Source organism: Scyliorhinus canicula, chromosome 5, assembly GCF_902713615.1.
Source record: "Scyliorhinus canicula chromosome 5, sScyCan1.1, whole genome shotgun sequence".
In the NCBI taxonomy this organism is placed as follows: domain Eukaryota; kingdom Metazoa; phylum Chordata; class Chondrichthyes; order Carcharhiniformes; family Scyliorhinidae; genus Scyliorhinus; species Scyliorhinus canicula.
In genome coordinates, this window is record NC_052150.1 from 73,695,298 (window position 1) to 73,708,296 (window position 12,999).

General features: G+C 51.0%; 1 protein-coding gene across 1 annotated transcript in view; it reads left to right on the forward strand.

The window, feature by feature from the left end:
- Positions 1 to 12,999, forward strand: part of LOC119966050 (antizyme inhibitor 2-like) — a 78,551-nt gene that overhangs the window by 27,857 nt on the left and 37,695 nt on the right. Inside the window, exon 7 of the mRNA XM_038797214.1 lies at positions 6,154 to 6,231. Within this exon, the coding sequence (XP_038653142.1) occupies positions 6,154 to 6,231 (78 nt within the window). The remainder of the gene's footprint in view (positions 1 to 6,153; positions 6,232 to 12,999) is intronic.

Sequence of the window (12,999 nt, forward strand, 5' to 3'; positions counted from 1 at the left end):
CAGGCATGTGGGAGAAGAAGGGGAAGTCTTTTTCTCTTGGCTGGTGAAACCTCCATGGGTCAAACCCCCATCTGCTCCAAAAAGGCGTTCAATTCTCGTGCCATACCTTGATTCCAGTGATGAAGGGATGGACGTATGAGCAGAGATTAAACAGTTTGGGCTTATACCCACTGGAGTGTGGAAGGATGAGAAAGGATCTGATCGAGTCATATAAAAAACTGAAAGGGATTAATAAAGTAAACGTAGACCAAATGTTCCTCCTTGTGGGGCAATCTGGAACAAGAGGTCACCGATATAGGTTGAGAATCAGGAGATTTAGAACAGAGATGAGGAGGAACTACTTCTCGTAGAGGATGTGAATTTGTGGAACTGGCTGCCCCATAGTGCGATGGAGTCTGAAGCATTAAATGCTTTCAAGAAGAAGATAGATAGATTTCAGATTTTAAAAATGGGTTAAAGGGATGTGGGCACCAGGTGGGGAGCTGGATTTGAGACCAGGAAGAGATCAGCCATGATCTGATTCCATGGCTCGAAGGGCTGAATTGTCTGCATGTGCTCCTAATTCCTATGTCCTACATTCCTTTGTTCCTATAACACAATGTTACATATCCTGGGGTTGGATTCCCCCCCCCCCCCCCCCCCCCCCCCCACCATGATCAGTCAGTTGGTGTGTAGGTCCAGCCATTGTTTTCTTAACGAACTCTACGTCAGCCCAATTTTGGGCTGATATATTTATCAAGGATAGCGGGGCCCCTGGATCTGTCACTGTGCCCTATGACGTAACTGAAACTGTCCTGTTGATTAAGTATGGCCACCCCCCTTGTCCTAGTGTTGAAACTTTGAGAGAAACATTTGTCCCACCCAGCCCTTCCTTACCCACTATCGGTCTCTCTCTCTTAGGTGTGTCTCCTGTAGGAAGGCTACATCCACCTTCAGACTCTTGAGATGGGCGGGGACTCTGGATCTCTTCCCCAGCCCATTGAAACCTCTCACATTCCATGTTACTATCTAGATGGGGGGGAGGGAGGCTGCCACCTCCCCGCCCTCCTGTGGGGTCAACCATACTCACCTTGTGGGCCTGGCCCTGTCCGATCAGGCCTGCCCTTGCTTATGTGCCATTTGAAATGGCCACCAACTGCTTCCTCTTTTTCACTATCTCCACGTGTTATCGGTTGCAACCAACGCTTTCCCTTCCCCTTCCCCATACCCCCCTCTGTTTCTCCCTCTGTACCCCCTGTCCCTGTGCTCCCCCCCCCCCAGCTTCCCCTTCCTAGTCCCTCACTCTCCCCTTAGCTTTACCCCCTTCTCTACAACCCGCCCCTCCTCTTTTTTGCCTTTTGTTTTTTTTCCCGAATTTATGTCTTTCCCCTTAAATTCTACAAGGCAGTCCTTCTCTCTGGGGAGGCGCGCCATGGCCTCCTCCTTCATTGTACTCCCATACACCAGCTTATTCGATAATGTAGCAGCTCCCATATTGATCGGATTGCCCTATTTAACCCCCGTCCCCGTTGCCTGCCCCCCCCCCCCCCCCAACCGCACACACTTTCTCCGCACCTTTTCCTGTGTTCGGCCATGACCCTCTCACCTTTTCCTGTGTTCGGCCATGACCCTCTCACCTTTTCCTGTGTTCGGCCATGACCCTCTCACCTTTCCCTGTGTTCGGCCATGACCCTCTCACCTTTTCCTGTGTTCGGCCATGACCCTCTCACCTTTTCCTGTGTTCGGCCATGACCCTCTCACCTTTTCCTGTGTTCGGCCATGACCCTCTCACCTTTTCCTGTGTTCGGCCATGACCCTCTCACCTTTTCCTGTGTTCGGCCATGACCCTCTCACCTTTTCCTGTGTTCGGCCATGACCCTCTCACCTTTTCCTGTGTTCGGCCATGACCCTCTCACCTTTTCCTGTGTTCGGCCATGACCCTCTCACCTTTTCCTGTGTTCGGCCATGACCCTCTCACCTTTTCCTGTGTTCGGCCATGACCCTCTCACCTTTTCCTGTGTTCGGTCATGTCCCTCTCACCTCTGGCCATTGTGATCTATCCCTCTATCCCTGTTTTCCCAGACCATTCTTTTGGACAAACTTGTTGGCTTCCTCTGGAGCGTCGCAATAGTATTCCTTTCCCTGGTGAGTAACCCATAGCTTGGCAGTGTAGAGCATGGCAAGCTACCTTGTGTTTGTAGAGTGTGGGTTTGGCACTGTTGAATTCAGCCCAACGCTTGCCCAGGTCTGTCCCAATGTCTTGGTACAAGCGGATGGAACGTCCTTCCCACTTGCACCCTCGCGCCCCCTTCGCCCACCTCAGGATCAACTCTTTGTTCTGCTACTTGTGGAACATCATGATTATTGCCCGTGGTGACTCCCCCATTTGAGCTGCTGCCAAAGTGACCAGTGGGCGTGTCTACCTCCAGAGGCTTGCCGAAACCCTCCTCCCTAAACAGTTTCCAGAGCATCGTTGCTATATACTGCATGAGGTTCCTCCCCTCCGTTCCTTCCCAGCCCTATGATTATTAGGTTCTGTCAATGCGATCTGTTCTCTTGGTTGTCTTGATTTTTACTCTTAGCCCCTTCTGGGTCTTAGCCCCCTCTGGGCTCGCCACCTCGGCTTTGAGTGCCGTGATCTGGTCCCCTTGGTCCTTGGTGGCCTTTGAGGTCGCTTGCTGTTACCTCCTGGGTCTCAAGCCTCTGCTCCATCTTGGCCATTGCTTCCCTCATGGCGGCCGTCACAACTTCCACAGCTATCATAGAATCATGGCCTACAGTGCAGAAGGAGGCCATTCAGCCCATTGCATCTGCACGGCCCTCTGGAACAGTACTCTAACCAAGCCCTATCCCTGTCATCTTGTAACCCCATCTAACCTTTGGACACGAAGGGATAGTTTTGCATAGCCAATCCGACTAACCTACCCATCTTTGGACTGTGGGAGCAAACCAGAGCACCCGGAGGAAACCAACGAGGAGAATGTGCAAACTCCCAGATCTCCTGACGGCTGCCAGGAGATCTCTTCTCAGCTCCTCCCTGTGTCTTTCGACCTCAGAGATGATGAAGCCTGTAAGCTGGTCCATCATCACCCGGGTCTGTGCTGTAAGCTCTGTGGTGCAAGCCCTTCCTGGTTCCATGCCATCTGGTGTGGCTACAGCTCCGAGTCTGAGGTTCCCCTCCTCTTGCGTTTGCTGGCTTTTCGACTGAGTGGCTGACTTTTTCCTATTTTTTTCTTGTTGGTGCTGTTGTTGGTTGGTTAGGCTGGGCTTGTAAATATTTTTGGTGCCATTTGCTGGAGTTAAAAGTTTCTCATGCAAGATCCACCTTTCGTGCGACTGCTCAGCTCATGGCATCACCAGAAGTCTTTGTTGTATATTTCTCATCCGGATCCCATGGTAAGGAGTATTGCTCAAGTAATTTGGGGCTTTTTCGGGATACAAATTGAATTTACAGAAGTGTTTTTTGATTTCCTCTGCAGGGGTGGGACCTGGCATGGGGGGATTGCTGTTTCATGTGGCGGCTACTCACTTCAGGTATCGGAGGATGCCTCAGGACTGGGCCCAGCTCCATAAATTGAATTTTACGAGCCTGGTGTGTAGGGTTAAGGCAGATTTGTTGAGGTGGAACAGCCTCCCCCTAACATTGGCAGGTCGGGTGCAGGCGGTAAAGATGAATATCTTGCCGTGTTTTTTTATTTATTCCAGTGCTTGCCGGTCTTTTGGCCGGAGGCGGTTTTTATGGGGGTAGATTCGGTTGATTTTGCCGTCTGTAAGGGCGAGTAAGGTGGTGAGGATTCAGAAGACAGTGCTTCAGAGAGGGCGACAGTTAGTGGTGGTGGTTGGGGGGGGGGGGGGGGGGGGGGGGGGTCTTCCGGTACCATGTAGTGTTCTTTGTGTGGTTCAGATCCCATGATGATTGGCATAGTGTTCAAAAAGGACCACAACCACCTTTTATATTGAACAAAGCTAAAGATTTATTTACACTACATAATTGAATTTAAAAAAATATATAAATTTAGATTACCCAATTATTTTTTCCAATTAAGGGGCAATTTAGCGTGGCCAATCCACCTACTCTGCACATTTTTGGGTTGTGGGGGCGAAACCCACGCAGACACGGGGAGAATGTGCAAACTCCACACAGACAGTGACCCAGAGCCGGGATCGAACCTGGGACCTCAGCGCTGTGAGGCAGTTGTGCTAACCACTAGGCCACCGTGCTGCCCTACTTAATTGAATTTGACTGTTACTTCTGTTTTGTTATGCTCTTGACGTAGCATAAGCTGCTTCCTTGATATGCACTCTGACAAAGGAAGGTTCAGACTTGGAGATAGCTTTAACACATTTATTAAACTGTTAACAATTCTCCTACTTGGCTTCGACTCTCCCATTAATTCTGCTGCAGCTACTCAGACTGATGAACCAGTCTGCTACAATCCAGGTGGTGGGTGTGGCGTGTTTCAAATCAACCCTGTGTACACACTGAGTGTCTCCACTGGAAAGAGGAAGATCATGTGTGCTGTGTCCTTTTATATGGGTTGGTGTAATGCCCTCCTGTGGTGGTGTCACCTCTGTGTGTATCATGAATGCCCATTGGTCGTGTCCTATCTTACTGACCTATTGGTTGAATGTCTGTGTGTCATGTCTCTGGTGCTCCCTCTCGTGTCCAGCTAGTCTACGTGTATTTACATTAACCCCTTGTGTATTTACAGTGATGCATATCACCACAACTTCTATATAATTACACAGAGAACACTACTGTAAATGTTTGTCAAAACTGCTTCAAACTCAACTGGAGTATTGTGCCTAATTCTGGGCACCATGATTTAGGAAGGCTGTGAAGGCAGAGAGGATGCTGAAAAGATTCTCAAGGATGTTTCCAGAATGAGAGAATTACAAGGGTGTATTGGCAAAGCTGGGGCTGTTCTCTTTGGTGAAGAAAGGATTGAGAGGAGATTTGATAGAGGCGGTCAATATCACGAGGGGTCTGGATGGAGTAAATTGTGAGAAATTGTTCTCTTTGCCAGAAGCAAAGGGCACTGATTGGCAAAATAAACAATGGGGGCATGAGGGGAAACATTTTAAGCAGCAATGGTTTGGATCTGAAATGGTTAAATTGAGAGTGTGGCACAGGCAGATCAGAGGCCTTCAACACAGAATTGAATAATGAAATGAAATGAAATGAAAATCGCTTATTGTCACGAGTAGGCTTCAATGAAGTTACTGTGAAAAGCCCCTAGTCGCCACATTCCGGCGCCTGTTCGGGGAGGCCGGTACGGGAATTGAACCGTGCTGCTGGCTTGTCTTGGTCTGCTTTAAAAGCCAGCGATTTAGCCCAGTGTGCTAAACCAGCCCCTATCTGAGGAGAATCTGAGGAGAAAAATATGCAGGGTAAAGGCAGGGGAATGGGCTAGCTGAGTAACTCTTACAGAGAGCTGGGCCCATAGAAGCATAGAATCACTACAGTGCAGAAGGAGGCCATTCAGCCCATCAAGTCTGCACCGAACTCTGAAAGACACTGCTCTAACCCCCATAACCTAGTAACCTACCTAATCTTTTGGACACTAAGAGACAATCTATCATAGCCAATACACCTAATCCGCACATCTTTGGACTGTAGGCCCACACAGACACAGGGAGAAACATTCTATGATTCAACTCTATTTTACTTTTTGATAACAAAATAGTCACTATAAATTTGGTGTAAGTCTCAAACCATTCAACATTTCTACTGAAGATGAAGTATCAGTGGACCTTCAGGCAAAAATAGAACCAGCCCAAGAGCAGTTTAATTTCTAAGGTGACATTTTGAGATGTAATATTTTTCAATACTAGTGCAGTGATTAAACATTCTACAGGTATATTTCTTCATTCATTTTACTATATGCTTGGATTTGGATTCAGGTCTGAAGGAATGCAGGGCAGTCCTAGATTTCCCTAATGCCCATGGTCCCAAGGATTCTTAATCCAACTGTGCTGAATGTTCACTGCCTGGATGTTATCATTCAGAGCTCCAGCAAATCGTAAAAGGGGGGTTATCAAGTGTGCTTCATAATATTCAGAAATTGTAAAAAATCCTCATTGATGCAGACATAGCAACATCTATTTTTGTACTGTGCAGTGTGAGGGTTTTTCTTGGACAGATTATTTATTTATTTTAAAATCACTTTGCAGATTGACCTTGGATTCCACATGAATTTGCTTGACATTGGAGGTGGTTTTCCTGGTGCCGATCACATTTTGTTTGAGGAGGTACAGTGACGTCTGTTAAAATTCGCAGCATTTTCATAAATTTCTCTTTGAATCTTTTAAACTACTCTTACAAACTGATGATTTTGACCTTCCCTTCAGAATCTCTTAGACACCATCCAAATCTCGATCCCTTTGAAACTTTCCTCGTGTCCATCCTAAGACGTATGATTTGCATATCCTTATTTTTTAATCCATTCATGGGATGTGGGTGTCGTTGGCTAGGCCCGCGTTTATTGCCCATCCCTAATTGCCCTTGAGGAAGTGGTGGTGTGCTTCCTTCTTGAACCGCTGCAGTCCATGTGGTGGAGGTACACAGTGCTGTTCGGGAGGGAGTTCCAGGATTGTGACCTAGTAATGTTGAAGGAACGGGGATATATATCCAAGTCAGGATGGTGAGTGGCTTGGAGGGGAATCTCCATGGGATGTTGTCCCATGTGTCTGCTGCCCTTGTCCTTCCAGCTCAGGGTTTCCAAAACCTTTTGAGCCGTGGAGCCCCCTGTGACGTAACAAGAGCATCGGGGAACCCCAAACATTCTCATCCTGTTGGCACCCCATTTTCCTGTCACGAAATCGGTGCCAATACAGAAATCAAATGTAAACAATACTTTTCTATATCTATATCTAGGCATACATTAATTACATTAATCTGGTAATTAAAAAGCTCACCAATTAAAAATGTTTCTTCCCCTTTGACTTTTTTTTGTAACTATATTTATTAAAGTTTCACATTTTTGCGAACAATGCAACAAAATTACAACATGATTGCATACATCGCAGTAAGAAAGGAGAAAAATGGCTAAATATACATGAATACAGAGGGTGGGGGTAGGAGAACAACATTATAACTGGTTCTATACAATCATTAGACAGAGCTAGATGCCTCTAAACGTCTGACCAGAGACCAAAGGAGAAACCGGATGAAGCTATGAAAACATGGTAAAATGGTGCACACCTCCCCACGCTGCATCTGCTCGCAATTACCACGAGAGTTCAGGAAAGATATTCCGTGTATGTTTAGGCGCACACTAGTATAAATCTCCCTCAACTCTAGCAGGACCAATGATACGCCATCTCTCCTCAGATACCAACCCATCTGCACCCATGCAGGAACCAATCATGGATTCTTTATTCCCATCTTTTTTTTTTATAAATGTTTTTATTCAGTTTTCATATTTTATATTGAACAAATTACAAATTGTTAGGAGAAAGAAAAAAGAAAAAAAACAAACACGCAAAAATTAACATACATATTTACAGGTAAGCATCTTCGTAGTAGTAACTGCGCCCCCCCCCCCCCCCCCCCCCCCAACATGTTTATTTAGTTTGGTTTTGGGCCTTAGCTAGCCATCGAACCCCCGTAACGAACCTGTAGCCCCCCCCCCCCCTCCCGCTACCTTCCCCCGACTATTCTTCCTCTTGTACATTGGCCACAAATAGGTCCCGGAACAGTTGCATGAATGGCTCCCACGTTCTGTGGAAGCCGTCGTCCGACCCTCGGATGGCAAATTTGATTTTCTCCATTTGGAGAGATTCCGAGAGGTCGGACAGCCAGTCCGCAGCTCTGGGCGGTGCTGCTGACCGCCAGCCAAACAGGATTCTACGGCGGGCGATCAGGGAGGCAAAGGCAAGGGCGTCTGCCCTCCTCCCCAGGAATAGATCTGGCTGTTCTGAAACCCCGAAGACCGCCACTATCGGGCATGGCTCCACCCTCACTCCCACCACTTTGGACATTACCTCGAAGAAGGCTGTCCAGTACTCCACGAGTCTGGGGCAAGACCAGAACATGTGGGCGTGGTTGGCCGGGCCTCTTTGGCACCGTTCACATCTGTCTTCCACCTCCGGGAAGAACCTACTCATACGGGTTCTTGTTAAGTGGGCTCTATGTACCACTTTTAGTTGCGTCAGGCTGAGCCTTGCGCACGTGGAGGTGGAGTTGACCCTATGCAGTGCTTCGCTCCAGAGTCCCCACCCGATCTCCATCCCCAGGTCGTCCTCCCATTTCCTCCTTGTTGCGTCCAGTACGGTGTCGTCCCTATCTACCAGTCGGTCATACATGTCACTACAGTTCCCTTTCTCTAGGATACTTGCGTCCAGTAGGTCTTCCAGTAGTGTCTGTCGTGGCGGTTGTGGGTACGTCCTTGTCTCCTTTCGTAGGAAGTTTTTGAGCTGCAGGTACCGTAGCTCGTTCCCCCCAGCTAGCTGAAATTTCTCTGTCAGTTCGTCCAGTGTTGCGATCCTGTCGTCCGTGTATAGGTCCCTGACTGTCAGTGTCCCCCCGTCCTGCCTCCACCTTTTGAAGGTGGCGTCGGTCAGTGCTGGTTTGAACCTATGGTTGTTGCAGATGGGAGCCCTGTTCGACATTTTGGTCAGGCCAAGTTGCTGCCGCAGTTGGTTCCAGGATTGGAGGGTGGCTGTCACCACTGGGCTGCTGGAGTGTTTTTTGGGTGGGGATGGGAGTGCTGCCGTGGCGAGGGCCCGGAGGGAGGTTCCCATGCAGGAGGCCTCCTCCGCACGCACCCACTCAGCTTCTGGCTCCTGGATCCATCCCCTTACTCGCTCGGCTGTTGCTGCCCAGTGGTAGAATTGTAGATTCGGGAGGGCTAACCCTCCCCTGGTTTTTGTTTTTTGTAAGACCTTCTTTGGGATCCTAGCATTTTTACCCCCCCATACGAACGCCATGATGAGTTTGTCCAGCGCTTTGAAAAAGGCCTTGGGGATGTAGATCGGAATGGATCTAAACAGGAAGAGGAACCTGGGCAGTACGTTCATTTTGATCGTCTGAACTCTCCCCGCGAGGGAGAGCGGGAGTGTGTTCCATCTTTGCAGGTCCTTTTTAACTTCCTCCGTCAGGCTGGTGAGGTTCCATTTGTGGATCCCTTTCCAGTCATGGGCTATTTGGATCCCCAGGTAGCGGAATTTATGTCGGGCTTGTTTGAACGGCAGCCCCTTTAGTGCTGCCCCCCCCCCCCCCCCCCCCCCCCCTTGCGGGTGTACTGGGAAGATCTCGCTTTTGCTCATGTTGAGTTTGTAGCCCGAGAAGGCTCCAAACTCTTTCAGGAGCGCGATGATTCCGTCCATGCTGCTTTGTGGGTCCGAGATATAGAGGAGCAGATCATCCGCATAGAGTGAGACTCTGTGCTCTCTACCTCCCCTTCGGATCCCCCTCCAATTTTTTGCTGCCCTGAGCGCGATTGCTAGCGGTTCGATTGCTAGTGCGAACAGCAGCGGGGACAGTGGGCATCCTTGTCTGGTGCCCCTGTGCAGCTGGAAGTATTGGGAGTTGGTATTGTTGGTCCGTACACTCGCCATGGGAGCATTGTATAGGAGCTTTACCCAAGCGGTGAACCCTGTTCCAAGCCCGAACCGCTCCAGTACCTCTATGAGGTATTTCCACTCGACTCTGTCGAAGGCCTTTTCTGCGTCCAGGGAGACGATCACCTCTTGTGTTCTCTCCCCGGAGGGGGTCATTATCACGTTCAGCAGGCGCCTGATGTTCGCGGTCAGCTGTCTACCTTTGACAAAGCCCGTCTGGTCCTCTGTGACCACCTCAGGTACACAGTCTTCTAGCCTTTTGGCTAGGATTTTGGCCAGTATTTTGGCGTCTGCATTCAGCAGAGATATGGGTCTGTATGACCCACATTCCATTGGGTCTTTGTCTTTCTTAGGTATCAGCGAGATTGAGGCCTGTGCTAACGTGGGTGGCAACGTGCCCCTAGCTAGCGAGTCTGTGAACATCTCCCGCAGGTGCGGGGCCAGCGCTGCCGCAAATTTTTTGTAGAAGTCCGCCGGGAATCCGTCCGGTCCCGGCGCCTTCCCCGCCTGCATGGAGCTAATGCTCTCCATGATCTCTCCCAGTGCTAGTGGTGCTTCCAGATCCCGTTTTCTGCCCTCTCCCACAACTGGTATGTTCAGTCCGTCAAGAAACCGGTTCATCCCAGCCTTCCCCGTTGGGGGCTCTGAGGTGTACAGCTCTTGGTAGAAGGCCTTGAAGGTTTTGTTAATCCTCTCTGGTTCTGTTTCCAACGTGCCTCTGGTATCTCTGATTTGCGCAATTTCTCTGCTGGCTGCCTGCTTTCTCAGCTGGTGGGCCAACAGGCGGCTGGCTTTGTCTCCGTGTTCGTATAGGGCCCCGCGTGCCTGGCGGAGTTGGTGTACTGCTTTCCTGGTGGAGAGCAGGTCAAAGTTCCTTTGTAATTCTTTTCTCTCCGCCAGGAGTTCTACAGTCGGGGCCTCGGAGTATTTATGGTCTACCTCCAGTATGGAGTCGACCAGCTTCTGCCTAACCACCCTTTCCTCCCTATCTCTTTGCGCTTTGTAGGCTATGATTTCCCCTCTTAGTACGGCCTTAAGCGCTTCCCAGAACGTGGAGGGTGAGACCTCCCCGTTTTGGTTGATCTCAGTGTACTCCGCTATGGCCTGCGCTATCCTTTCGCTGAAGGCCTTGTCAGCTAGTAAGGCACCGTCCAACCTCCATTTGGGGCGCTGGGCCCTTCCCGTCTCTAGCCGCACATCCATGTAGTGTGGAGCGTGGTCTGATATCACAATTGCGGAGTATTCCACCTTGTCTATCTCTGGAAGCACCGTTTTCCCCACCACAAAGAAGTCACTTCTGGTGTACACGTTGTGTACTGGGGAGAAGAAAGAGAATTCTTTCTCCCCCGGGTGGGCGAATCTCCAGGGGTCTACTGCTCCCATCTGCTCCATATAGTGGCTGAGTTCCCTTGCCATGTTTGAGGTTCTCCCCGTTCTGGGGTTTGATCTGTCCGTCGTTGGGTCCTGTACACAGTTGAAGTCCCCCCCCATGATTAGTCGGTGCGTCGCTATGTCCGGGATTTCTGCCATGGTCTTTTGGATGAAGCTCGTGTCGTCCCAGTTGGGCGCGTACACGTTAACTAGAACTACCGGCGCCCCATCCAGGGCCCCGCTGACCATGACATACCGTCCCCCTGGGTCCGTAACCGTCTTTGTCGCCCTAAACATTGTCCTCTTGCCAATCAGGATCGCCACCCCCCTGGCCCTTGCCCCATAACAGGAATGATAGGTTTGTCCCACCCAGCCCTTTCTTACCCGCAGTTGGTCCTGCTCCCTCAAGTGCGTCTCTTGGAGGAAGACTATGTCGGCCCTCATGTTTCTAAGGTGGGTGAGGACTCTAGATCTCTTCACTGGGCCGTTAAGTCCCCTTACGTTCCAGGTGACTATTCTGGTGGGGGGCTTCTGCCCCCTTGCTCCTGTGGGGTTAACCATATTTGTCCGGTGGACGCGCCCCTGCCCTCTGGGGTTTCCCTTTGTTAGGGGGCCGTCCAGGATGTCCACTATCACTGCTCTCCCCATGCGGTCGGGTCCCTGCGCTCCGGGGTTCCCCCTTGTCCCGGGGACACCCGCCATGGCCGTCCACTGTGTGTCCGCCACGCGGGTAGTCCCCTGCACTCCGGGGGGCCCCTTCACCCACAGACCGTACTGGGTGGGTGCTTGCAGCAGTTCCCTGTTTCGAGCCCTTGTCTGTGGCACTTTGTGGCCCTATTCCCTTACTGGCCTCCTTTGTCCCTTCGTCCCTGCATTTCCCCTCCCTGGTCTCTCGCCCCCCGAGTGCCCCCCCCCCGCTCTATCCCTTTCGGGGATACCCCTGTATACCCCTCCATTGCCCCTCTCTCCCCCATTCCTGTCCCCATTTGCTCTCCCACCTTTGATGGGTGATCCCCCCCCTCCCCTGCCTGGCGCCTTCCCCCCTGTTGGGGGTGCGCTGCGGCCCTGCTCTGTTGCGCGCCCCCTTCGCTAGCTTTCCTGCTAGCACGGTGGCTCCCCTCTCGGAGGTTGCTGTCCCGCTTCCCCTCTCCCCTCTCCAGTACTCCCGTTCCCTCGTGCCGGGGCCTGGCCTCCCACCTGGAGCGGGCCCTTGGGCATTGGGTTGTTTTTTGTTCTAGGTGTTCCTGCCAGGGGGGAGGGGGCTGGCTTTGCCTCGCCCCTCCCCACCCCCCCGTTGGCATGACGTATCTCCTTGCCATGGGCCCCTCGTCCCTACTTCCCATTTATTTTTTCCAGCCCGTGCTCCTCGACGAATCTATTCGCCTCGGCAGGGGCTGTAAAGAAATATTCCTTGTGTTGGTATGTGACCCAGAGTTTTGCTGGGTACAGCATACCAAAACGTACTTTGTTCTTATAGAGAGCTGCTTTCGCTCTGTTGAACTCCGCCCGTCTCTTAGCTATGTCCGCTCCAAAATCCTCGTAGATTCGGATGGCGTGCCCGTCCCAATTGCAGGCTCTATTCTCCTTGGCCCAGCGCAGGATTGTCTCCCTATCCCGGTACCGGTGCAGTCTGGCTATAACTGCTCTCGGTTTTTCCCCTTCCTTGGGCTTCGGGCGCAGTGACCGATGAGCTCTGTCCATTTCCGGTGGGGTGGGAAAAGTTTCCCGCCCCACTAAGGAGCCCAGCATCGCAGCCACGAATGTTGTGGGATTTCTACCCTCTATCCCCTCTGGCAGGCCCACTATCTTAATATTTTGCCTTCTCGAGCTGATCTCCTGGTCGTCTACCCTGCCCTTCAGGCTCCCCTGTGTTGCCCTCAGTTTCACCATTCCCCTCTCCAGGGATATGCCCCGGTCGCTCGCGTCAGTCGCTGCCTTCTCCAGCTCTTTAATGGTTGCCCCCTGGGCTTCCAGTATCTTCCCTTGGGCATCCACTTTCTTCTCCAGTCTGGTCAGAACCTGCTGCACCCCTGACATGGCCCTGGTCACTGCTGCCTGTGCGTCTGCTTTTAACTCTGCCTTGAT